Raw genomic sequence first — 27,236 nt, 5'->3', positions numbered from 1 at the left:
AAGTTATCTTCTAACCATTTACTTTGATGTAAATCAACATTTACTATCCCAACAATCTTTTCTGTCTTGTTTTTTATTGAGTAGAAAAGAGAAAGATAAGAAAGTTCCTGTCATTCTTTAAGCTTCACTAAATAAACAGTTAACTTAGGACTGTAATTTCTTTGGCGGCCCTCCAGAAATAGCACAGTGCAGCTAAAAGGCAATTCCTTTAGATACTTCTGTTAAATGTCTCTTGACTAACAGAACCATCTACAGTAGGAACATCTAATTATCCAGAGAGCATTCAGAAAACCCTCTTGTCTTAATTATGAGTAAATGGAAGGCTTGGTTGAAATGCAGATTTGATATGGACTAATTTAACTTCTGTGTGCAATAATAAAAATTTGATATTGAATACAATAGATATACAAAGTATGTATCCAATAGCCATAGAAAATGTACACTGACTTTACAAAGGAAGTTAACAAATATATTAATATTGCTAAACTATAATTTAAAGGTAATTAACTAGCTTTTTATATAAAATCAAACAGTTTAAATACAGTTTTAAAATTCCTTGAAAATACTTAATTTTCCCTTTGCTGTAGTGATAAAGAGAGCCATACTAAACTTTTCATTGCCTATCCAGTGACATTAAAAAGTGATTATACTTCTTCTTTAAAACTAAAAAAATCTAGATAGCTGAAAACTTTTTTTTTCACTTCTATACATGAATGATGCATTGTAATAGATAATGCTAATACAGAAACCGTAGCATACCACCTTTTAGAAATTGACATAGAGTAGTAAAATGTGCCACATTTCTTTACATAGAGAAAATAAATAAAAAGGCAGGAACTTGGAACAAAATCATAAAGTCTTCCTTTGTGGGGACTAAATCTTACTATATATGATACTAATTTACCTTATGGTTTCTTTTTATTTATTATTATTATACTTTAAGTTCTAGGGTGCATTGCACAACGTGCAGGTTTGTTACATATGTATACATGCGCCATGTTGGTGTGCTGCACTCATTAACTCATCATTTACATTAGGTATATCCCCTAATGCTTTCCCTCCCCCCTCCCCCGACATCACAACAGGCCCCATTGTGGGTGTGTGATGTTCCCCTTCCTGTGTCCAATGTGTTTTCTGCATAAGTCCTTTTATGCAGTAGGGGTCACAGTCACCATTTCTAAGTATATGAAGCTTGAACTATGGTACTGTGGAAAATGACTATTTAGCTGTCAGAAAGAGAGAGGTGGAAAATGGAATTGGTTGGGCTGTGGATTAAGGTCAGGTTCTGCAGCAGAGTTACATTGGCTGTGAGAGACGATGTCCTTCAGAAACATAAGCTAAGCCACCTGCCTCCCACTTCGTTGTGCTTGGAGCATTCTGACCTGGAGCTCTGGCAGAGGCAGAATGGGAAGTGGCTTGCCTGAGCGAGGCTCACAGCTTCTGAGATTCAGGGGGACTTGAAGACAGGGCAGAAGTGGGCGCTGAGATGAGTCATTTTTTTTTTTCTCAAAAGGTAGTACTCCTGACTACCCTGAAAGCGTTTCTGCATCATTGCATCCATAGGTAATAGAAAGACACTGGTCCCTGCACATACCTATCTTGTCTTCCTTTTTGCCCATCTTCAGGGGCCAAAAAACCAATGTTGCAGACATAATCATTAATAGAACAAATGTCATCTATTGCCCATCTGTTTTATTGAGTTTCATATTGGACACCTTTACACATGGCTGAGAAGCTGCTGCTTCATCACATCTGCATAGCTCCTAGTCCCTGTTCCTCCTGACCAAACTCATTTATCCTATTATGAAAGCAATGCATATTCGTTTTTTAAAATCTAGATAATAAAGTAGAGTACACAGAAAAATAAGAAAGTGACCCATAAACCTAACTTCCAGGTGCAACCTCCTTTTGCATTTTGGTACATGAGCTTTCACTCTGTATTTATTTATTAAAATTCATTTGTATGGCTGCCCTATCCGTGTATTTCCTTCTTATTAAAGAAAAAAATCAAATCATAACTGTACATGCTGATTTGTAATTTTACACTTTTATTTCATGATAGATGTTGTTTATCTTTCCATATTTATGGGGCAAAAACCTAATTATTACTTACTGATTGCTAGGTAGTCCATATGTGTGTACCATTACTGCGCTAATTCCCCGTTGATCAATATTTCGGTCACTAGTAATTTTTCAAAAACATAAATACAACTATATATTTCTGAACATACACTTGTGTGTACTTTTTCTTTCTGTTGGGTACATTAACTAAACTGAGCTATAAGTCTAAATAATAACAAGTACATATTGTACATAAAAAGTACATATTGTAAAATCGCTACCCAGAAAGTTGTACCATTTTGTACTCCACTTCAGGGCAAGAAAGTACCCATTGTCCCACACCTTTACCAAGTCTGCCTCCAAGCAATATTTTCCACCTCTGACAATCTGACATCTAAAATAATTTCCAATCACGATTATTTTGAAGATCTCCCACTGCTACCCACTTAGTAGTGGTTGATTGAGTGATAAACATTTTTCATCTTTATCAATCATTATTTCTGTATGAAATTTCCTTTTGTTGTCCTTTGCTTTTGTCTCTTTCACTTTGGGCATATTAATCCTTTATATGTTCAATCCTATGATTTATTTATATGTTTTTGAAATTGTTCTTTGTCTTTTACAGACATATTAACTACTTGTTTCAGCTTTATCAGTCTTTTTTTTTTTTACAGTGTTTTGTTACCAACCAAAATTTTCAATTTCCTTTTTTAGTAATTGTGCTTTCGGGTCTTGAATAAAAAGAGTTTAGTTCATATTCTACAGTTTTATTTTGTACATTTAAATCTTTAATCCAACTGGTACTTATTTTGATGTAAGAGGTAAGAAAAGGATTTAACTTTATGCCTCTATCAAATGATTAGCTGGTTGCCCTAAAGACAGTTACTGATAATCCACACAGAGTAAATATGATTTACAGCTGGGCGTTTCTCTCTGCAAATCTGCAAATGACCAAGTTTATATCTCTCAATCTGATCTCCAACATTCTCTATAATCTGGGCTCATCTGATTTAGCAAACCTTACTTCTTGGTCTTTTTTTTTTTTAACATGCACTTCAGGGTCCCTATGCCCATCCCTACCCTTCTTTGCTTAGTCTTTTTTTCTTGACTTTCTCTTAGTTCTACCTCCAATGTCTCCTAGAACATTTCCTGTAATCCCTATATATCCAATCCATCCACTGCTAATTACTCCTACCCTCATTGATCCTCTCTCCAAATTCTTAGAGCATTCATGGCTTAGTTTACAAAATATTCGCACATTGTTTTTAGTGTTTGTTAATTTTTCTTTCTAATTAGCTTTCTTTTTGCCAAATAGATTGCAAGCTTCTTGAGGGAAAGGATTATATCTTATATAAATTGTTTTAGTGGTATCTTTGAAGGAAACTAACATAATACTAATGACACATTCCACCAACTCACATAATTATAGAATAGATAATAACTTTTGTTTATTAAGGAATCTCTATTATCAATATTAGATGGTGTTTTTCCTTTTTAGAATATTTTTATCTGAATATATGTGTTTTTTTCAAATACAAAGTAAACAACAGAAAATAATCAGCAATATGTGAAATGCTTTCTTTCATGGTTTTTCTTGACTGGATTCTTATAAAATTCTTCTTCCCACCTAGGGACTTGTGTATGTGGTGAATGTACCTGTCACGATGTTGATCCGACTGGGGACTGGGGAGACATTCATGGGGACACCTGTGAATGTGATGAGAGGGACTGTAGAGCTGTCTATGACCGATATTCTGATGACTTCTGTTCAGGTAAGGGCTCTTTCAATTCCTGTTTTTCTGGAGGGGGAGGTGGGGATGGTTAATGGGTACACACACAAAGTGATTAGAAAGAATAAATAAGACATACTGTTTGACAGCACAATAGGGTGACTATAGTCAATAACTTAATTGTACATTTTTAAATAATGTAAGGAGTATAATTGGATTGTTTGTAACACAAAGGATAAATGCTTGAGGGGATGGATACCCCATTCTCCATGATGTGCTTATTTCATATTGCATGCCCGTATCAAAACATCTCCATAAACATATGCATCTACTATGTACCCACAAAAATTTAAAAAGTAATGAATAAAAAAAATACATATTTCCCTGTTTTCAAGATTTCTGATTCTCACATACCCTGTAAAAGAAACTGAACGTGTATTCTAAAGCATCTTATATTTGCAGTGCTCCTACTGGTAACTTGGAAAACCTCCAGAGAATTCCCAAAGTTGGCAAAGACCAGAGATGAGAGGGCACCCACTCTTTTAAAGTTAGTCTAATTCCTCACCCAGGAGAACCATTAGCTCTAGATAGTTACTCAGTTCAACTCTAAGACTACAAAACTAGCAGAGCTGTTGACGATGAATAGGATAGTTACCATTAGGACACCTATATTAATGTATTACAAAACAGGATAATACAGTGCTCAGGGTTATTTTGTGCATTAACTCTTTGATAGGCTTTAAACTAAAGTTATTCTGCAATGTAGTCTATAATTAAATATCAATTAGTAGATTCAAAAATCTTTGACTGTGAATACTATGGAGCAGATACTGTCTGTTAGGGACTGAGTGACATCTGGGCTACTGGTATAGTAGGAGCCAGTAGGGGACAGGAGACAGCCATGATCTTTGACTTCATGGAGTTTGCAATCTAAATGCAAAGAAATAAAATATATAAGGACAGGATGTCTAATAGTGCAAAGACAAAGCAGTCGGAAATCTATCTGAACAGGTATCATTTAGCAAAAATGGAGTTACAGATTTTCAGTCCAGTTCTGTTCGATAATCCATAAGGTAGACACATACACATATACATCTTGTTAATCTTGACTGCCTTATTGGTGCATGCAGATGGATAGAAACTCCTCTGGTCTCCTGAAAGTTTGCCAGCAAAGGGAGATAAAACAGCTGCCCCATTTAATTATGAGTGTGCAACTTCAAAGGCTTCTCCAGACTGACTGGGGAAAGCCTGCTGCTAAATCTTCCCATTGCAGAAGGGTTTCCCTGTTCTGATACTCTCTTGTGCTCCAGAGGATTTCCTAAACATTTTGTGAACACTATTCTCTTGAGGGTATTTTTTTCTATTCTTCATTATACATGCTCATGTTCTTCATTATCATTGCTGTCAACACAGTGGTAATGAAAGAGCTCATGACTAGTGAGTGGCGTCTGTGTTCCAAAGAGATGATGAGAAAAGTAGGGAAGAGGCCTGTTGGACATTTTAATTAGGGTGACGTGGCTCTTCACAGTGGTGGTGATGCAGGGCTCATGCATTGCAGGAGGCTATTGGATCACAATGCATGTGGGTTTTATCCTAAAAAAAATAGGCTTGCAGGTAAAGAAAGATGAGAGGGGCATTCCAAGCAGAAGGAACGGAGGGATGGAATCTGTGTATAGGACCAGACTCAGTTTGAAATTACCAGAATGCAGAAGTAAGGAAACATGTAGCAAAAGGTAAAGTTGGTTGGGAAACAGGAACTGGGGGGCCTTTTACCTTCCTGCAGACCCAGGTTTTATTCTAAAGGCAATGAGGAGCTAATGATGGTTTTAGGCAGTAGAGGGCTGTCATCACCAGATTTCTAGTCTGAGTGTCTGGGAAAATGTTGGTGCCATTTACTGAAATAGGGAATATGGAAGGAAGCTGTCAAGTTTGTTTCTAGACATCTCCAGCATAGAGGGCAAAGGGCAAGCCGAAGTTTATATTTTTTCCCAGCCTGTTGAATATGTGAGTCAGGGTCATGGTTAAAGCAAGAGAGTTTCAAGTTGTAAGCATAGAGTTGGTAGTTAAAACTATGCTGGCATTCAGGAAATGCCATTTGACAATGCCTTTTTTTTTTTTTGAGACGGAGTCGCCCTCTGTTGCCCAGGCTTGAGTGCAGTGGCGTGATCTCGGCCCACTGCAAGCTCCACATCCCGGGTTCACGCCATTCTCCTGCCTCAGCTTCCCGAGTAGCTGGGACTACTGGCGCCCACCACCATGCCCGGCTTATTTTTTTGTATTTTTAGTAGAGACAGGGTTTCATCATGTTAGCCAGGATGGTCTCGATCTCCTGACCTCCTGATCCACCCTCCTCGGCCTCCCAAAGTGCTGGGATTACAGGCGTGAGCCACCGCCCCCGGTGACAATGTCATTTTAAGATTGCTTTTGAGATAAATGTGATTTGATACAATTTAAAATAAGAAAATAAGGGAGGCATATAAAAGGCAGTATTTTAAAATTGTTAAGTGTGTGACTTGCTGATATGGAGCCCCTTTTTCCTATGGGTATTCACTCTCTTGTGAAATCCATAATTCTGATGTTGATCCTGAATTTGGACTGGGGTTGAAAAATTCAAACTAACTACATTGTAGCGATAATTCAAGGTCCTCTGAACCAGTCCATCTCACTGTGAGGGAGTGGGGTCATGGGGTAAAGATGGGTGATGACTCCTGAATTCACACTTCAATCCTCGCGTAGGCTTGTGTGCAATTCCTGCAGTGTGTCATTTAGTCTTGGAGTGCTTACTCTAGGCTGGGCAGGTGAAGTGTCATTAAGGAGGCTGCCCTGGAATCTAATTTGCCACCTCACCTATTCCCCTTCAATCCCTCTTCCCTGTTTTCCTTTTTCTCACATTTTCCTTTCTTTCATACCCTATGAGACTCCACACAGTAGGTATGGACAGGTAGGGGTAGGAAGAGGTGATGGCACAATTGGCTGTAGTTTGAACAAGAAGACATCAATCTATTGTGATTTTATGATTCGCTGGTTGAAGTGAATTGAACATGGCCAGCTTTCCACAGCTTGGCTCCCACACTTAGAATGAGGAATTGAGGAAAGAAGCAGAAACTCATATTTACAGAGACTACTCTATTGGACCCTTACTGAGTTCTTTTATACACCTCATTCCATTTTATTTACACACTTACTCAGAAAGGGAGGCATTATTGTCTATAGTTTAGCAGAAGAGAAAATATGTTCAGAGAAATTAAGTAACTTGATAAAGTTCACACTGCCATTAAAGTGTCATCTGAAAACACATATAGCCTGACTACTCATGTAACTTAATCTCCAGGTGATGCAAATACAATTCTCCAATTTTACTTTATTTTTCTGAGGAAGAACTGTCCTCTGGGTACTCAGATTTTTTAAAAATAAAACTAAGCTTCTCTGAACATCATTACGATCTGGAGCACACATCAATCTCTGGAGTATTTCATCATTCTTACAGAATCTGTAGGATTCTATATACTGTATGGTATTATGCTTAGAGAATTATTAGTCTTTAAATTTTCCTAATTACCAGTCTAAGTTGCAGTGTAAGAAGAGTGCCATAGAGTTGATGATTGAGTATGTTAATACCTTTGTATTATGAGACAGAAGTAACCCAATGACATCAATATTCTCTAGTCTTTCATGCAAGACTAGAATATAATAAGGCTCAGATGAAACGAAGTTTTATTTTTAGCTCCTATTCTTGCCATCCTGAGAGTATTGGTCTTATTTAAGTCCAAGGGAAATCTCTGGATGGATTAGTTTAAGTTAGCTATTTTAATTGACATTCTCATTTTATTCATTCATTTCCATTCTGTCCGTTTGTCTATTCAATAATGCATTTAAATGTAAATATGCCTAACACATCATGAATATAGGGGACACAAATATGTTGAAACATGGTCCCTGCACCCACCAAATAAATCAATTTTATTTACTTCTTTTAATCCTGTCTGTTGTTCATCATCCACAAAATATGTGTGTTTGTGTATGTTCATTTGCCCATACACCAACATGACTGTTACACTACACACATATACGCACCCCTCAAAGACAATACAGTTGACACAATTCGAGTGTGACTGAAATGATCAGGGTATGAACGGGCATCCTGACGTGTCCCGACTGTCCTGTTTGTTACACCCAATTTACTTTCTGATTCTAATATAACTGCTTTATTCCTAATGGCTGCTTACCACTCAGGTCTATTTCCCCAAATCCCATAATTGGAAAAATACGCTGCAATGTGACCTTAAACTTTATCGTTCAGCTTTCCCTGCCTAAGAAAATTATGAAAATATAAGGAAAGTTTTGGCTTAGAGTTACATTAGTTTGGAAAATGGAATCTTTTGATAGAACCATATTATGTGGTGAAATTTGTTCCTGTGGATTGTCAAAGCATTAAGAAAAGAAACTAAAGGAAATGATTAAGTACATTCAGACTGCATTTTCTTGAAAGGAAAAATTAACATATTGAATTAAAAAAAATAGCAAGTACTACCTAGATCTAAGTTATTCCCCAAAGCTTTTCTCTATTGATGGTCTTCATGTTACTTTGTAAACATGTTAACAAACTTGTTAACATCAGATTCAAATTCATGGGCATTTTCTGATCCTTTAAAAAGAAAGAAATATCCTCTAAAACAGAGAAGTGTTTGTCTGGAATAGATGCAACTGCACTTGTGCTGAAACACCTGCACCTGTTTCTGGAGTTTGGCTAGCATAACTCCAAAGAACACAATAGTTACAAATAAACAAGAAAAGGTTTAATTAACACCATTTCCTATAATGGCCTGAGAACCTTAATAACTCCTGCCTTCCCAGCATGGCCTTCAGACCACTTGATGGCTGCTCTTGGTGCACATCTTCCTTTTCATATGAGTATTCTGGGCTGCAGTCATTTTTATGGTAGGTAGATTATACCAACACCAAGCACTGTATTGTTCTTCCATTGGTGTGTGTGTGTGTGTGTGTGTGTGTGTGTGTGTGTGTGTGCATATGTGTATACATACAGAGAGGTCTTTAGAGAGCATTTCTCTTATTTGAATTCTTCTGATGTTCGATATCAGGACAAACGGCACCATTCAGAATCTTTCATCTCTATTTTGTTGATCTTCTGCCTACACGGTTTAAAGGAATACTGGTTAGAAGTAATGAAACTAAAACCTGCAGACTTAACATACAGATATATTTGACAAACTAGCATGGAAGCATTGCATTTCAGATCCATGTGGCAAATTGATCTTTTTTTAGTTCTGTCATTTGACAGATAAAGCAATTTGAGATAAGGCCCAGAAAAGATAGTGGCACATCAAATGAAGGACACAAGTCTCCTGATTTCTTCTTTTATGACCTTTTCACTATTTGTCTATTAAAAAAAAAACCTGATGTAATGTTATGGCAGTCTAAAGGGTTTTCATGCTAAATAGATACCATTATCTCTAAACTCTTCTGTATAGAAAAACGCAATATTTTCATCTTCTTGACTTTATCTCTACCAAATGATTCCTTCTTTGGCATAGCTTTTAAATTTGGAATTGAGAAACTGGTAACTTCACAAGAAAAGTTGCAATTTTGTTTTATAATTTTCTGTCTTATCTGAAAAGCCCAATACCTGCCTGAGAATCTGGTACCAATATCTGACATTTCTAAGTGATTTTTAAACTCTACCAGTTAAATATCATGAAGGATTTTGTAGGACATGTACAGTTTCACTTAAAGTGGTATCTCTAATATTCTAAAATATATTTTGACAGCACATGACTAACTTCTTGAAATATGTAGTATATAATTTTTGTTACTGAAAAAGCAAAAGTTATGTTTATGTTTTAACTCTGTCAATCTGTAATAAACATTTAAATTAGGCAATACCATTGTTTATTCTATTTTTATTATAGTAGGCTAGAATTATAGAAACTTTATCCATACACTTTTATGCTTGCTTCTTCTATGATATACAGTGAGATATCTTATTTAGAAAATTCTACTTTCCCCAAACAATAAAACCAGTTCTACTCTCCCCAGACAATAAAACCATCAAACACTTTCTGTGCCACTATTTTGTCACACAAACTGGTTACCATACATTCACTGACTTTCAGGAACTTCATTCTTTATGGATGGCTTATGTATGTCACTCATATTTAAATGCCTCTTCTTTCCTTAGCTTGAACTTTTTCAATTAATATCAAATCCTGGTGGTAAAGCATAGAAGACATATCAGTGGATGATTTGAGGAGGATCATTGGCCATCTTGAACTAAACAATGTTATCCCACTTTGATACTTTCCTGTTTAGGGCCAAGGTCTTTTATCCTTCAGCCAATCACAGCAATGACACAATCTCTTAAATTCATCCCAGTGTGCAAGCAATTGGCTGCCGGTGTGTTATTGAGAAGGTTATTGAGGAGTCATCACACACGGCAAAGTAAGGACACATATATATTCTTCCCAGCTTTGCTTATAGTTGGCAATGCCTGGAGGTGAAGCACGCATTTAGAAGCATGATCCTGGAGAATGTTCATGATGCTGCATTAAGTACACAGGAAAAGAGGTGTGGGAGCTTATAGGCTCTATTTTCCCCCTCATGTTTGTAGAAGAGCATCGGAAATAGCAATGGGATATAAAAATAAAGCTGCAATAATAGAATTATGTTAGGGGAAAAAGGTTGAGAGAATTAAAAACTGAGAAAAATAAAATGATAAGAAAACAGAATATGCATATGGGAGAATAAAGGTAAAAGACTGCCAAAGATTTCTTCCTGCAGGTCTAGAGCATCTGAACTTAAAAAAAAATTATTAAGGCTTTCACAGCTAATCTGACTTTTGTTACTAATTGGATAGGATTCCAACTTTAAAAATCTCTTCTGAATAACTTCTGTCTTTAGGATTTGTTTTAATCTGCCATCATTTGTTTTTAAAGATGTCAACATGTGAATGGACTTCAGATAGGAAATAATGGTTGCTTTTAAACATGGATTCCAACTATGCAACTTAAGAACGTTCTCCCTTCAGTCATGGGTCTCCCTCTGTACCTGCCTTTACCCCCAAGGTTTCTACTTTATTCTCCCTCCCCAAGGAGGGAATCTTCCTGTGGGGCATGTCACTGCTTGTGAATTCAGGTGGGCCTTAGTGGCAGATGACATTCTCTTGGGCAGTTAGGGATTTTGCGGGTCCTGCATCGGCTAGATGTATTGTTCTAACCTTCACAGCCATTAAACTTTCAAGAGTAGAGAAACCTTTTCTCCCTCTTCAATTTGGTTTTCAATGTTATTGTTAAAGTGTCAACAAGCAATGTTATTGTTCCAGTGTCAACAAGTCTCACAAATGTCAGCATGTTCTGTACTTTGCCCAGTTTGCTCACAACAGATGTAACTGTCGCTGAAATAAAACCACTTGTCTCCAAGAATTTCAAAGCCATTGGCTCCTATGAAACAATAGAATTGACTGTACATTAAATGTTAAATATTTGTGTGTTAAAATCATTATTTATATAGGCATTTCCAATGTAGATCTGTTTGCAATGTTTGTCCTTAACCTTACATGAAGGATGGAAATAAAGAAAGATAGGAACTTCTTTGTTTTTGTTTTTGAGATGGAGTTTCCCTGTGTCACACAGGCTGGAGTGCAGTGGCACAGTCTCGGCTCACTGCAACGTCTGCGTCCCAGGTTCAAGCGATTCTTCTGCCTAGCCTCCCAAGCTGAAACTACAGGCATTTGCTACCATGCCCAGCTAATTTTTGTATTTTTAGTAGAGATGGGGTTTCACCATGTTGGCCAGGCTGGCCTTGAACTCCTGAACTCAGGTTATCCACCTGCCTTGGCCTTCCAAAGTGCTGGGATTATGGGAGTGAGTCACCACGCCTGATGGGAACTTCTTAAACTGAGGTGAATGAATGGCAAAAGCCATAGAACCCAACAACGGATGAAATATAATTGTTAATAAGCATAACTGTTAGAAAAATTCCCATACTGTAAGGTCTAAATAATCATATTCATATGTCATGTATGTTTATTAATAATAACAATTTTCCTTTAAACTGAGGTCTAGAGCAGATAATTATGGCAACAGTTTGTCAAATAGACTGTTACATAGCAGATGATCAACAAATGAGCATCTGAATTGAATTGGTGATTAAATGAGAGATTTAAATTCAGTGATCCATAATGTCTCATTCCACTTCGATTTATGATTTTGTGATTTTTTTTTTTTTTACTAAAAATTAGTTAAATGGTGAAAAGCTTCTACGTATGTGTATTGTCCAGTTTCTTCAAATTCAGAAGATGGAACTGCAAACCTCAAAGAATATTAGTAAAAGGGTCTAGTCTTCACTGGAGGCCAATTTTCATATTGGATGATATACATTAATATCAGATGCTAAAGACAGCATGCATTTTCATCCATTAGCATTTCTATGTACTTTTAAAAAGTGTAATTCCACTTTTAAAATTCTTCATGCATTTTTGCAGTGATTATAGAAATCTACTTTGTTCTGCATCTGCAGTGATGAGTAGCTTCATGTTTATTAGGAATTATGGAAAGCTCAGTTGAAACTATGCTTTCCTCTACTTGCATATAATGTGGGATCTGATGAATACAAAAACCAGTAGCTCCTTTTTATGTAGCATTTAAACTATGTAATGTACTTCCCAAGAAATGTGGATTGATAAGATATTTTCTTCCTTTTTAAAATGAAGAAACTGAAACTCAAATGTGGTCATTTGACTAGCCCCACTCTGTAGGAAGCAGAATCAGGATTTGAACCCATTATTTTATTGATAATGTAGGTGGATTTTTGCTAAACCACACCACTGTTTCCCACAATTCTTTGCAAACTGTATATTCATGTGTCGAAAAATTTAATATCTTTTCTGACTTCTTTTGAATACACTAGGCTAATCTTCAAGGATTGTAAACTCCATGTAGGTTACTGGTTTTACTCTAAGGGTCTCTAGGCTAAACATGTAGTATTTGCTAAAAAAGTGCATGAAAATAAAGTGTGGAGACTCCATAAGATAACATTCTGCTTCGGTGAAGTAACCAAAACAGAAATTCAGAAAAAAATCTTATCTGCAGTCGTGTAAAAAAATAATATGCTTAAGAATAAAATTAACCAAGGATGTGAAAGATTATTGCACCAAAAACTATAAAACATTGATGAGAGAAATTGAAGACACAAATAAATGGAAAGATATCTCATGATCATGGATCAGAAAAATGAATATTGTCAAAATATTCACACTACCTAAGGTGATCTACAGATTCATTGCAGTTCCTGTCAAAAGTCCCATGACTGACACCCAACTGATTTTCAACAAAAGTGCTAAGAATACACATTGGAGAAAAGATAATATTTTCAATAAATGGTGCTGGAGAAATTGGATATCCATATGCAGAAGAATGAGATTAAACCACTACTTCTCATGATATACAAAAATCAACTGAAAATGCATTAAAGCCTTAAATGTAAAATCCAAAGCTACAAAATTACTAGAAGAAAATATAGGATAGTACTTTACTGTGGGCAATAATTTTTAAAATAAGACCTCAAAAGCAAGCAACAAAAACAAATACATAAACGGAAGGACATCAAACTGACAAGCTTTTGATCAGCAAAGGAAGCAACTGAAAGAATGACAAATAGACCTACATAATGGGAGAAAATAGTTGCAAACTATATATCTGACAAAGGATTAATGTTAAGAATACATAGGGAACTTAACAGCAAGAAAACAACCCAAGTAAAAATAGGCAAAATACATTAATAAATATTTCTCAGAAGAAGACATTCAGATGTCCGACAGGTATATGAAGATATGATCAAGATCACTAATTGTCAGGGAAATGCAAATCAACACCACAGTGAGATACCTCTTCACTCCAGTTAGAATCGGTTTTATTATAGAATTATAATAAAAAAACACAAAAGAAAACAAATGTTGGCAAGGAGGTAGAGAAGAGAACACTGACACACTGTGGCTGAAAATGTAAATTAGTATAGTCACCATGAAAACTGTATGGAGGTTCCTCCAAAAATTAAAAATAAAGCTGTAATATGCGTATGATGCAGTAATTTCACTACTAGATATATATCCAAAAGAAGTGAAGTCAATATGTCAAAGATATATCTGTACCCCTTTGTTCATTGCAGCACTATTTACAGTAGTCAAGATATGGAATCAACCCAAGTGGCCATTAACAGATGAATAGATAAAAAAATGTGGTATATATACACAATGGATAATTCTGCCATCAAAAGAAAGAAATCCTGTCATTTGCAACAATATGAATGGAACTGGAGGTGATCATGTTAGGTGAAATAAGGCACAGAAAGACCTTATTTCAAAACCTAAAAAATTGGAATCTAAAAATAAAATTGGGATCATAGAAGCAGAGAGTTTAAAATGTGGTTACAAGAGACGGGAGGAGGAAGATGGGAGGATAGGGAAAGGTTGGTGGTTGATCTGTGGTCCAAGTTACAATCAGATAGCAGGAATAAGTTCAACTTCTATTACACAGTAGGGTAAGGACAGTTAACAGTAAGATATGGCATATTATAATTAGAAAATAATTAGAGAAGCTTTTGAATGCCCTTACCACAAATGATAAATGCATAAGGTGATTGTCATGTGAAATACCCTAATTTGATCATAATACAACCTATATATGTATCAAACATCTAATTCTACCCCGCAAATATATACATATAATAATTTTTAAACTCTCCTAGCATTTTTAATAGTAATAACAAAAAAATCTTAAAATTCACATGGAACCACAATATACCCCAAATAACTAAAGCAATCTTCATCAAGAACAAAGCTGAATGCACCATAGCTCTTGATTTCAAATTATATTACAAAACTATAGTAATTAAAACACTGTGGTGCTAACATAAAAACAGACACATAGACCAGTGGAACAGAATAGACAGCATAGAAATAAACTCATACATTTACAGCCAATTGACTTTAAACAAAGATGACAAGAACACACAATAGGGAAAAGACAGTTTATTCGATAAATGGTGTTGGGACAATTGGAAGTCCACATGCCGAAGAAAGAAATTAGAGTCTTATCTCATACTGTACATAAAAATCAACTCAAAATGGATTAAAGACTTCTATGTAAAACCTGACATTTTAAAGCTACTCGAAGAAACATAGGAGAAAATCTCCATGCCATTGGTCTTGGCAATGATTTTTTTGGATATAATACCAGAACACAGACAACAAAAACAAAAATAAATGAGTGGGACTGCATTGAACTAAAACGTTTCTACAGCAGCAAAGGAAACAACAAAAGTGAAAAGGCAACTTCCAGAATGAGAGAAAATATTTGCAAACCATATATCCAATAAGGGGTTAATATTCAAAATATATGAGTTCTAGTCCATTTTTGCATTGCTGCAAAGAAATACATGAGGCTGGGTAATTTGTAAAGAAAATAAATTTATTTTGGTCCAGGCACATGGTGGCTCATGCCTGTAATCTCAGCACTTTGGGAGGCCGAGGTGGGCAAATCAATTGAGGAAAGGAGTTGTAGACAAGTTTGGCCAACATGGTAAAACCCCGTCTCTACTAAAAATACAAAAATTAGCCGGGTGTGTTGATGCACACCTGTAGTCCCAGCTACTGGGGAGGGTGAGACATGAGAATCACTTGAACCTAGGAGATGGAGGTTGCAGTGAACCGAGATCGTGCCACTGCACTCCAGCCTGGGCAATAGAGTGAGACTCTGTCTCAAAAAAGTAAATAAATAAGTAACTAAAACCAAAAAACCAAAAACAGGTCTATTTTGGCTCACATTTCTGCAGCCTGTACAGGAAGCATGCCACCAGCTTCTGTTCCTGGTGAGGTCTCAGGAAGCTTCTGATCATGGCTGAAAGTGGAGGCAGAGCTAGTGCATCACGTGGCGAGAGAGAGGAAGACAGAGGGAACAGAAGAGGTTGGAAGGAGGTTCCACACTCTTTTAAACAACCAGATCTTACGTGAACTACCAGAGCAAGAACTACCTCATCACCAAAAGGACAGCATGAAGCCATTCATTAGGGATCTGCCCCCATAGTCAAAACACCTCCCACCAGGCCCCATCTCTAGTATTGAGAATTGCATTTCCACGTGAGGTTTGGAGAGGACAAACGTTGAAACTATAACTAACTCATACAACTCAATAGCAAAAACTCAAACAACCAGATTTAAAAAAATGGGCAAATGACCTGAACAGACATTTTTCCAAAGAAGGTATGCAAATGGCCAGTGGGTATATGAAAAAGTGCCTAACATCACTAATCAGGGAAATGCGAATCAAAACCACAATGAAATACGACCTCACACCTGTTAGGATGGCTGTTATCAAAAAGCCAAAAGATAAATGTTGGCAAGGATGTGGAGAAAAGGAAAACTTCCATGTTGTTGGTGAGGACGTAAATTGATACAGCCATTATGGACAATACCATGGAGTTTCCTTAAAAAATCAAAAGGAGAACTATACGGTCTAGGAATTTCTGGATTTGTGTACAAAGGAAATGAAATCACTATCTTGAAGAGCTGTCTGCACTCCCATGGTCACTGCAGCATTATTCCTAATAACCAAGATATGAAAACAGCACAGGTGTCTGTTGTAAGATGAATGGGTAAAGAAAATGTGAGATATATATATCTATATATATATATATATATATGTGTGTGTGTGTGTGTGTAACATGGTGTTTTGACATGCATATGCATAATATGCGTATATTTACGTATATGTGTCTGTGTGTATATATATAATATATATACATAATATAATATATATACATAATATATATATATATAATATATACACACACATACCCAGTGGAATAGTATTGGTCCTTTAGGAAGGAAATCCTTTCATTTGCCACAATATGGATGAACCTGGAGGACATTCTGTTAAGTAAAATAAGCCAGACATAGACAAAAAAACACTGCACGATCCCACTCATATGTGAAATCTAAAAGCGTTGAACTCTTAGAAATAGAGTAGAAGGGTGGTTACCCAGGGCCGAGGGGTAGGAGAAATGGGGAGACTTTGCGTACAAACTTTCAAAGTTATAAGATGAATCCGTTCTGGAGATCTAATGTACAGCATGGTTACTGTAGTTTGTAATACTGTCTACTTGCATTGTATGAGGAGAGTAGATCTTAGATACTCTCACTGCACATAGACACACACACAAAGTCAGCTGTGCGAGGTGATGGATATGTTTATTATCTTGGTTGTGGTAATCATTTCACAATGCATATGCATATCTAAACATCGTGTTACATACTTTAAGAACCTACAATTTTTTTGTCACTTATACCTCAATAAATCTTGGGGAAGAAAAGAGCGACCTCTTCTGAATTCTAGATTTCATGCCTTTTGTCAGTTCATGGCCCCCAATTTGACTGTGGTTGTGAGACCTTAATAAATAGCTATGCATTAAATGGTTAATTTAAAAAAATCCTGCTCTGAATAATATTCCATTCTTTGGATATACCACAGTTTATTTATCCATAGAGGAATCTTAGATGCATATTACCAACTGAAAAAAACTGAAAGGACTACATATACTGTATGACTCCAACTATATAACATTAAAGAAAAGGCAAAATTATGGAGGACAGTGAAAAGATCAGGTTGTCAGGGATTGGGGAAAGGTGTGGGAGAGGGATGGATGACTAGGCATATCACAGAGGGTTTTCAGGGCAATGAAATTACTCTGTATGAGTGGTGAATTCATGTCACTATATGTTTACTCACACTCATACAATGTACACTAAGAGTGGACCCTAATGTCAACTGTTCACTTTGGATAATAGTGATGTGTCAATGTACGCTCATCAGTTATAACAAGTGTACTTCTCTGGTGGGAATTGTTGATAACGGAGAAAGCTATGCACGTGAGGGAGAAGGAGGTATATGGAATATCTCTGCATCTCTCTCAATTTTGCTGTGCACCTAAAACTACTCTAAAAAAAAAAGAATATGTACTCTCTCTGATATTGTTTGTTAGCATGATCTATAAATGTTAATTATGTCTACTTGGCTGTTAATGTCAATTTTTCTACATCCATACTGATTTTAATTTCACTTATTGCATTAATTACTGAGAAAGGAGCATTTATATATTAAAAAGTAGTCTAAAAAGCAAAAAAAAAAAAAAAAAATCCTGCTTCAAAAATACATTGTTTGCCTTTCCCTGTGACTCCCCTCCATGTAAATTAATTGTCAAATCCACCAAATACTCCTTTCCGTTTTTTCTTTTTTCTTTTTTTTTTGTTTTTTTTTTTGTTTGTTTGTTTTGAGACGGAGTCTTGCTCTGTCGCTCAGGCTGGAGTGCAGTGGCATGAACTTGGCTTACTGCAATGTCCGCACCCCCGGGTTCAAGTGATTCTCCTGCCTCAGCCTCCTAAGTAGCTGGGATTACAGGTGCACACCACCACGCCTGGCTAATTTTCATATTTTTAGTAGAGACCAGGATTTCACCATGTTCGTCAGGCTGGTCTCGAACTCCTGACCTCGTGATCTGCCCTCCTCGCCCTCCCAACGTGCTGGGATTATAGATGTGAGCCACAGCGCCCGGCCCAAATACTCCTTTAAGGCCCCAGAGACCAATACAATCACATGCACCTGGAATTTGACAGCTTGAAGTTTATAGCCTTACTAAACTGTTTATCTTATCTGTTGCTTTATCCCTCAAGATCAATTCATATAAATCAGTTATTTAAGAATTTGAGAAAAGTGTGCCTTTACCTTAATGTGTTATATTATGTTCATCAAGATCCTGACTCATTTGTGACATTTGCTGTTAGAATGAAAACTAATTCCGACTTCATTATCTTTATGTACATTTTTATTATTTGCCACTTTCACTGTGAAGGACATGGACAGTGTAATTGCGGAAGATGTGACTGCAAAGCAGGCTGGTACGGGAAGAAATGTGAGCACCCACAGTCCTGCACGCTGTCAGCTGAGGAGAGCATCAGGAAGTGCCAGGGAAACTCTGATCTGCCTTGCTCTGGGAGGGGTAAGTGAGGTCTCTCAGGGCTTGCCACGGCCTCTCCATCACGATTCAAATGAATTCAATGCACACACATCTCTTGTTGTTTGTTTGTTTTGGTTTGGTTTTGGTTTTCTGCTTTTTTTGTTTTTTATTTTTTATTTTTATTTTTTAAATTATACTTTAAGTTTTAGGGTACATGTGCACAACGTGCAGGTTTGTTACATACGTATACATGTGCCATGATTGTGTGCTGCACCCATTAACTCGTCATTTAGCATTAGGTATATCTCCTAATGCTACCCCTTCCCCCTCCCCCCACCCCACAACAGTCCCTGGTGTGTGATGTTCCCCTTCCTGTGTCCATGTGTTCTCATTGTTCAATTCCCACCTATGAGTGAGAACATGCGGTGTTTGGTTTTTTGTGCTTGTGATAGTTTGCTGAGAATGATGGTTTCCAGCTTCATCCATGTCCCTACAAGGGACATGAACTCATCATTTCTTATGGCTGCATAGTATTCCATGGTGTATATGTGCCACATTTTCTTAATCCAGTCTTTCATTGTTGGACATTTGGGTTGGTTCCAAGTCTTTGCTATTGTGAATAGTGCCACAATAAACATACATGTGCATGTGTCTTTATAGCAGCATGATTTATAATACTTTGGGTATATACCCAGTAATGGGATGGCTGGGTCTGGTGGTATTTCTAGTTCTAGATCCCTGAGGAATCACCACACCAACTACCACAATGGTTGAACTAGTTTACAGTCCCACCAACAGTGTAAAAGTGTTCCTATTTCTCCACATCCTCTCCAGCACCTGTTGTTTCCTGACTTTTTATTGATCGTCATTCTAACTGGTGTGAGATGGTGTCTCACTGTGGTTTTGATTTGCATTTCTCTGATGGCCAGTGATGATGAGCATTTTTTTCATGTGTTTTTTGGCTGCATAAATGTCTTCTTTTGATAAATGTCTGTTCATATCCTTCTCCCACTTTTTGATGGGGTTGTTTGTTTTTTTCTTGTAAATTTGTTTGAGTTCATTGTAGATTCTGGATATTAGCCCTTTGTCAGATGAGTAGGTTGCAAAAATTTTCTCCCGTTCTGTAGGTTGCCTGTTCACTCTGATGGTAGTTTCTTTTGCTGTGCAGAAACTGTTTAGTTAGATCCCATTTGTCAATTTTGGCTTTTGTTGCCATTACTTTTGGTGTTTTAGACATGAAGTCCTTGCCCATGCCTATGTCCTGAATGGTGTTGCCTAGGTTTTCTTCTAGGGTTTTTATGGTTTCAGGTCTAACATTTAAGTCTTTAATCCATCTTGAATTAATTTTTGTATAAGGTGTAAGGAAGGGATCCAGTTTCAGCTTTCTACATATGACTAGCCAGTTTTCCCAGCACCATTTATTAAATAGGGAATCCTTTCCCCATTGCTTGTTTTTGTCAGGTTTGTCAAAGATCAGATAGTTGTACCTTATATGCAGCATTATTTCTGAGGGCTCTGTTCTGTTCCATTGGTCTATATTTCTGTTTTGGTACCAGTACCATGCTGTTTTGGTTACTGTAGCCTTGTAGTATAGTTTGAAGTGAGGTAGCGTGATGCCTCCAGCTTTGTTCTTTTGGCTTAGGATTGACTTGGCAATGTGGGCTCTTTTTTGGTTCCATATGAACTTTAAAGCAGTTTTTTCCAATTCTGTGAAGAAAGCCATTGGTAGCTTGATGGAGATAGCATTGAATCTATAAATTACCTTGGGCAGTATGGCCATTTTCAGGACATTGATTCTTCCTACCCATGAGCATGGAATGTTCTTCCATTTGTTTGTATCCTCCTTTATTTCATTGAGCAGTGGTTTGTAGTTCTCCTTGAAGGAGGTCCTTCACATCCCTTGTAAGTTGGATTCCTAGGTATTTTATTCTCTTTGAAGCAATTGTGAATGGGAGTTCACTCATGATTTGGCTCTCTGTTTGTCTTTTATTGGTGTACAAGAATGCTTGTGATTTTTGTACATTAATTTTGTATCCTGAGACTTTGCTGAAGTTGCTTATCAGCTTAAGGACATTTTGGGCTGAGAGAATGGGGTTTTCTAGATATACAATCATGTCATCTGCAAACAGGGACAATTTGACTTCCTCTTTTCCTAATTGAATGCCCTTTATACCTTTCTCCTGCCTGATTGCCCTGGCCAGAACTTCCAACACTGTGTTGAATAGGAGTGGTGAGAGAGGGCATCCCTGTCTTTTGCCAGTTTTCAAAGGGAATGCTTCCAGTTTTTGCCCATTCAGTATGATATTGACTGTGGGTTTGTCATAGATAGCTCTTATTATTTTGAGCTACATCCCATCAATACCTAATTTATTGAGAGTTTTTAGCATGAAGGGTTGTTGAATTTTGTCAAAGGCCTTTTCTGCATCTATTGAGATAATCATGTGGTTTTTGTCTTTGGTTCTGTTTATATGCTGGATTACATTTATTGATTTGTGTATGTTGAACCAGCCTTGCATCCCAGGGATGAAGCCCATTGATCATGGTGGATAAGCTTTTTGATGTGTTGCTGTATTCGGTTTGCCAGTATTTTATTGAGGATTTTTGCATCAATGTTCATCAAAGATATTGGTCTAAAATCTCTTTTTTGGTTGTGTCTCTGCCAGGCTTTGGTATCAGGATGATGCTGGTCTCATAAAATGAGTTAGGGAGGATTCCCTCTTTTTCTACTGATTGGAATAGTTTCAGAAGGAATGGTACCAGCTCCTCCTTGTACCTCTGGTAGAATTCAGCTGTGAATCCATCTGGTCCTGGACTTTTTTTGGTTGGTAAGCTATTAATTATTGCCTCAATTTCAGAACCTGTTATTGGTCTATTCAGAGATTCAACTTCTTCCTGGTTTAGTCTTGGTAGAGTGTATGTGTCTAGGAATTTATCCATTTCTTCTAGATTTTCTAGTTTATTTGCGTAGAGGTGTTTGCAGTGTTCTCTAATGGTAGTTTGTATTTCTATGGGATCAGTGGTGATATCCCCTTTGTCATTTTTTATTGCGTCTATTGGATTCTTCTCTCTTTTCTTCTTTATTAGTCTTGCTAGTGGTCTATCAATTTTGTTGATCTTTTGAAAAAACCAGCTCCTGGATTCATTACTTTTTTGAAGGGTTTTTTGTGTCTCTATTTCCTTCAGTTCTGCTCTGATCTTAGTTATTTCTTGCCTTCTGCTGGCTTTTGAGTGTGTTTGCTCTTGCTTCTCTAGTTCTTTCAATTGTGATGTTAGGGTGTCAATTTTGGATCTTTCCTGCTTTCTCTTGTGGGCATTTAGTGCTATAAATTTCCCTCTACACACTGCTTTGAATGTGTCCCAGAGATTCTGGTATGTTGTGTCTTTGTTCTCATTGGTTTCAAAGAACATCTTTATTTCTGCCTTCATTTCATTACGTACCCAGTAGTCATTCAGGAGCAGGTTGTTCAGTTTCCATGTGGTTGAGCGGTTTTGAGTGAGTTTCTTAATCCTGAGTTCTAGTTTGATTGCACTGTGGTCTGAGAGACAGTTTATTATAATTTCTGTTCTTTCACATTTTCTGAGGAGTGCTTTACTTCCAACTATGTGGTCAATTTTGGAATAGGTGTGGTGTGGAATGCACACCCATCTTAATTTAAAAAACAGCTGAGATCCCTGAATGAGGGGCTATTTGTCTTTTTAGAACTAATAATCCAATTTCCATGAGTGAAAGTACACAGAGAAATATATTTCTCTTTCTCTCTATATATATATCTTTTGCACACAGACTCTCTCTCTCACTCACTGTCAGTCTACTTTAGCCTTAAGTTATGTTCAATTTCAGTTCAGTTCAGTTCAGTTCAATGTTGCATTAAAAAAAGAAACACAGTTTAGACGTTTGCTTAAAGCTTTCTGAATGAGACCATTTAATTGTCCACTGACATTTATGAAACCCAGTAGGATTATTTTGAGGACAGTGTTGGCTTTTGAAAATCCATTGTATAAACAAATAGCTATGAATAAGCTTTTGTCATTTTAGAAGGAAGGCATGTAGCCTCAGGTGTGTTCTTGATATCAGATCAGTACAAATTGGAGAAGGACAAATTCATCTAGAAGAACACAGGTTCCATTCCTCTTGATTTATCAAAATAAGAAATTCAGTTTCAGTTCTCACATGAGAATAGCAAAGTTAATATGAAATGTGCTTTTGAAGAACTCGTAATTGACATTATTACCAATTTTGTTCAAGAAAGAGGAAACAGAGAAATACTTTCTTCACTTGAACATTAGATCAGAAATTTAATTTTACATTGCATTTTTCTTTTTTAAAAAATGTGTTTTAATAGGGATATAATTCACATACCATAAAATTCACATACTGCTCAGTATTTTAATATATTAACATACTTATGCAGCCATCACCACTGTCCAATTCCAAAAAAAATGTTTATCATGATAAAATACCCTGTTACCCTATAGCAGCCACTCCCCATTCTCTTGTCCCAGAAACCCTAGAAACCACCAATCGACTTTCTGTCTCTATGGACTTGTCTATTCTGGATATTCCGTACAAGTGGAATCATAAAATACGTGATCTTCTTGCATCTGGCTTTTTTCACTTAGCGTAAGTGTTGGCAAGCTTTATCAAAGTTGTAACATATGTCAGTCCTTCATTGCTTTTTATGGCTGAATAATATCCTGTTGTATGGATACACCACAGTTATTTAACCTTTCATCAGTTAATGGGCATTTGGACATGGGGTTTCTACTTTTTGGCCATTATGAATAATGCTGCTACAAACATTCCTGTGCGTTTTTGGGTGGACGTGTCTTTTAATTTCTTTGGGATCTGTATCTGCGAGTGGAATTGCTGGGTCATAGAGTCACTCTGTTTTACCTTTTGAGGTAGTGCAGGACTGTCTTCAAAATGGTGATACCATTTTACATTCCACCGGCAGCGTGTGGAGTTTCCAGTTTCTCCACATCCTTGCCATTTCTTGGTATTGTCTGTATTTTTGATTCTTTAGAGTATTCTTTATAAAGAAAACTCCATAAAGTGTCTCAGATTGTTTGCAGCATAGATATTTTCTCATATCCAGTATTTTCCCCTAATGGTTTTAAGTAGAAGAGTAGAGGAGTAGGATATGGGTATAATAATTTATTTTAAATTTCAAAAGTATTTTTGACTAGCCCTATATTTCACCAGTAACCCCAGACAGGAATCATCGTTGTATCTGCATTGTAATATTGTCATTATAGTGCTGCATAAGCCATCATGCTTTTAAAGCAACAAAGATTAAAATTGGTATCCCTGAGACTGCTTAGTTACCAACACTTGTAATCTACAGCAAAAAATAATTTTACATTATTATTTTACATTTACAAAAAGCTCTATCTATTGGGCCCAGCCATGTAAAAAAATGAACATAGGAAGGCTAACCACTGTCTCTTTTTAAAAAAAATCGTGTATATTTTCAAAAATGTATTATAATCCTGGGGAAAATTCCATTTCAAATTGAAAACCTTGGGAGGGAAAGAAAATGACTTTATCTCAAAAAGAGATTTTTGATCTTGAGGATACTTTTTCAGTTACATTTAAGTTAGAGAACTTTAGGTACAGTGATTTTTACTGTTATCTTAAAGTGGTAAACAAAGCAAAGGGAGGTCTGATATCTTAAAACATTATTTAAAGGGTTCACGTTTGGTAAAATTATTTAAAATCCAAATGGTTATGTCACCAGTAGAAGTAAACAGAACAGAACCCAATAGGGATATGCACTTATATTTTAAAACAAAGAAATGAGCAAAATGTATACTTTTAACAAATGCTTTTATATTTTGAAGTTAAAAATGTCAAACCATATAATGGAAAAATAAGAAAAGCATACAAAATAGCTCTCAAACAGAGAAAATCACTGTAAGTATATACTTATAGCAATGGTTTTTCATTTGTCTCTAAATTTTTTAATGTGTAGAACAAGTAAAATAAAATTATTGGGGACTTAATATATTGATCTTTTATAAATTTCACTAGATTTTTCCTCAAACATGCATATTTCCTTTCTCGAGATTCACTAACTTATTTAGCTACCATTTTTTAAGCAATAGAGTATGTTCAAACTTTATTTTATTAAAAAGGTGTTGAATAAGTGTGTAGAATTACGATTTTTAAAATTGTTTGTAATTCATTTCAGCCTCTTGAAGTGCTTTAAAACTAAATAAGCTTCATCAGTTTCCTTACATGAGCAAAGTGATTTCGCAGGGAATCATGACAATATGTAAGATTTTTGAAAACGGAAACCAAGAATTTATGACAGCCAGTTGAGTGCTTTTGGTCAAGGTCAGGGACCCTTTCTTTCTCATAGTGCTACATCTGCAAACTCATTGGCACTGGATGTTTTGAAGCAAATGACCATTATGAAAACTTTTAAAGAGTTCGTTTTGCAATTTGTGAATGAAAACTGCAGCTGTGGTTACATGAGTTAGGAAAGCAATTATAAGACCCATCAGTTTCTCAATCCCGACAGCCCCATCAGCTCACCAGCTGGAAAAAAAAATCCTAGTAGAATATACTGAAGTTCATCAGGGACCAGGTGAAGGCAATATATATGTGTATATATATCCTTATATCATATATATATGATTATATATATATATCAGAAATTAAGTTAAATTTCTAATTTCTTGTTTCTGCTCGTGGTGACTAAGTGTGATCATTATGTCTTGAAGGTAGAATAACTTAGATGATATCTTACATTCTCTATCCTGTGATTCCTTGATTTCTATACCATATTGGCTGTAGATATGTTTTCATGTAACTAGATGTAGCTCATATAGCCAATATAGATATAAAGACATTCATCCTAATTTTGGTTCCTGGGAGTAAAGGTGGGAAAACACTTCCTCTAGTCTCCTAGTGTTCTGCTCAAAAACTATAATGGCTTATGATAGGCTAAACATTCGTTTTACATTCTTCCTGATTAAAGAATACATCATTGTTATTATCGATGTTCTCCTGAGCATGAGTTTGACTTTGGCTTAAAAAAAAAAGTGAGTAAAATTAATTTGCATCATATCTGAGCAGAAGCTATAAGAGGCAGTGAAAAATCTGCCATTCTCTCAGGCAGGAGGATTTGCAGCGCTGGAGATCACCTCTGACCCATTAGCCTGGGTCTCTGAATGAGGATGGGTAGCAGAAACCTCTATTAATCCACCAAGGTTCTATGATGTGAGTGAGAAAGAAACTCCTGTTGTTTTAAACAAGTGAGATTTTGGAGGGAGGTGTTATCGCAGGAGAACCCCTGACTGATAATCGATTCCCCATATAAAATGTAGGGAATGTGGTTAAGCCAAGGTAAACAAACACAACAAAAATCATACTTACATAATTTATATTTTATATACATAATTTATAAATGCCATAATTTATATTCTTGTAGCAGGATTCATGTCCAAATCTCTTAATATTAATTCTTGGATATGGAATACATAGGTCTAAAAAAACCATGCATATATTTTATAAATGATGTGTTTATGCTGTCCTATCAATGGCATTTATGTGCACTTAGTCAACAGGTAAAATGATAGGAACATTGAATACATTTTTAAAAATTTCCTAACACCACAATGAGGCAGGAAGACATATAATTATTATTCTTTTTACAGAAAAAGAAATTAGATATCTGAACAGTTTGCCATTTTACATAATTCCAGTGGTGCAAGTTTAAAAAAAATTAATACATGTTCTCTGACTCCAAGGTTGTTGTTTTGGATAACTTACAGGTTCTTGTTACATGCCAATTTATTGGACAATATCTGTTAAACATATTTCCTGTTACAAATATAATTCTGCAGAATCATTGAAATGGCTGCATAATATTCCATTATATAGTTGTAGCAAAATAATTCAATCAATCCTCTTTTTATTAGATATCTATATGTTCTCTTATTCAAGTTCTAAATGCCATAATTTATATTCTTGCAGCAGGATTCATGTACAAATCTCTTAGTATTAATTCTTGGATATGGAATACATAGGTATAAATGAAAAAAAATAAGTATTTTGAAGAAAAAAGTCCAATTTATAATCTCTAAAATAAATTATACAGGTGTGCTCTCCTGCCAGGGGCGTAAGAAAAGTCTTCTTCACCCACTACTAGTGACAATTTAAATAATCTGTTAGTTCTTCTCAATGTATTTTGCTGTTGGTGTTACAAACTTTTGCCATTTATCAAACTTCTTTCATTGACTTCTATAATCATCAAAGTGCATGATTTATCTGCAGGCATTATTATGCAGAGGCTTGTGTTTTCAGTATTTGCATTCTTTGATCATCATTTGTCCTTGTGTCTAAGTCATCCTTTCATTTGATACTGCAATCCCATGTGCTTTTCTTATCTGTCCTGTTTGCTCTTTGGTTTTCTTTTA

The 27,236-nt window shown here is 36.1% G+C and overlaps 1 protein-coding gene across 2 annotated transcripts in view; it reads left to right on the top strand.

Annotated features, from left to right (window-relative positions):
• ITGBL1 (integrin subunit beta like 1) overlaps positions 1-27,236 on the top strand; it is a 292,563-nt gene that overhangs the window by 154,613 nt on the left and 110,714 nt on the right. For both annotated transcript variants that reach the window (XM_055245292.2, XM_055245294.2), the window contains exons 7-8: positions 3,693-3,833; positions 18,708-18,854. In XM_055245292.2, the coding sequence (XP_055101267.2) occupies positions 3,693-3,833; positions 18,708-18,854 (288 nt within the window). The remainder of the gene's footprint in view (positions 1-3,692; positions 3,834-18,707; positions 18,855-27,236) is intronic.

Source organism: Symphalangus syndactylus, chromosome 15, assembly GCF_028878055.3.
Source record: "Symphalangus syndactylus isolate Jambi chromosome 15, NHGRI_mSymSyn1-v2.1_pri, whole genome shotgun sequence".
NCBI lineage: Eukaryota > Metazoa > Chordata > Mammalia > Primates > Hylobatidae > Symphalangus > Symphalangus syndactylus.
Note: the sequence above shows the minus strand (reverse complement) of the source record. Positions and strands in the feature narration are given on the sequence as shown.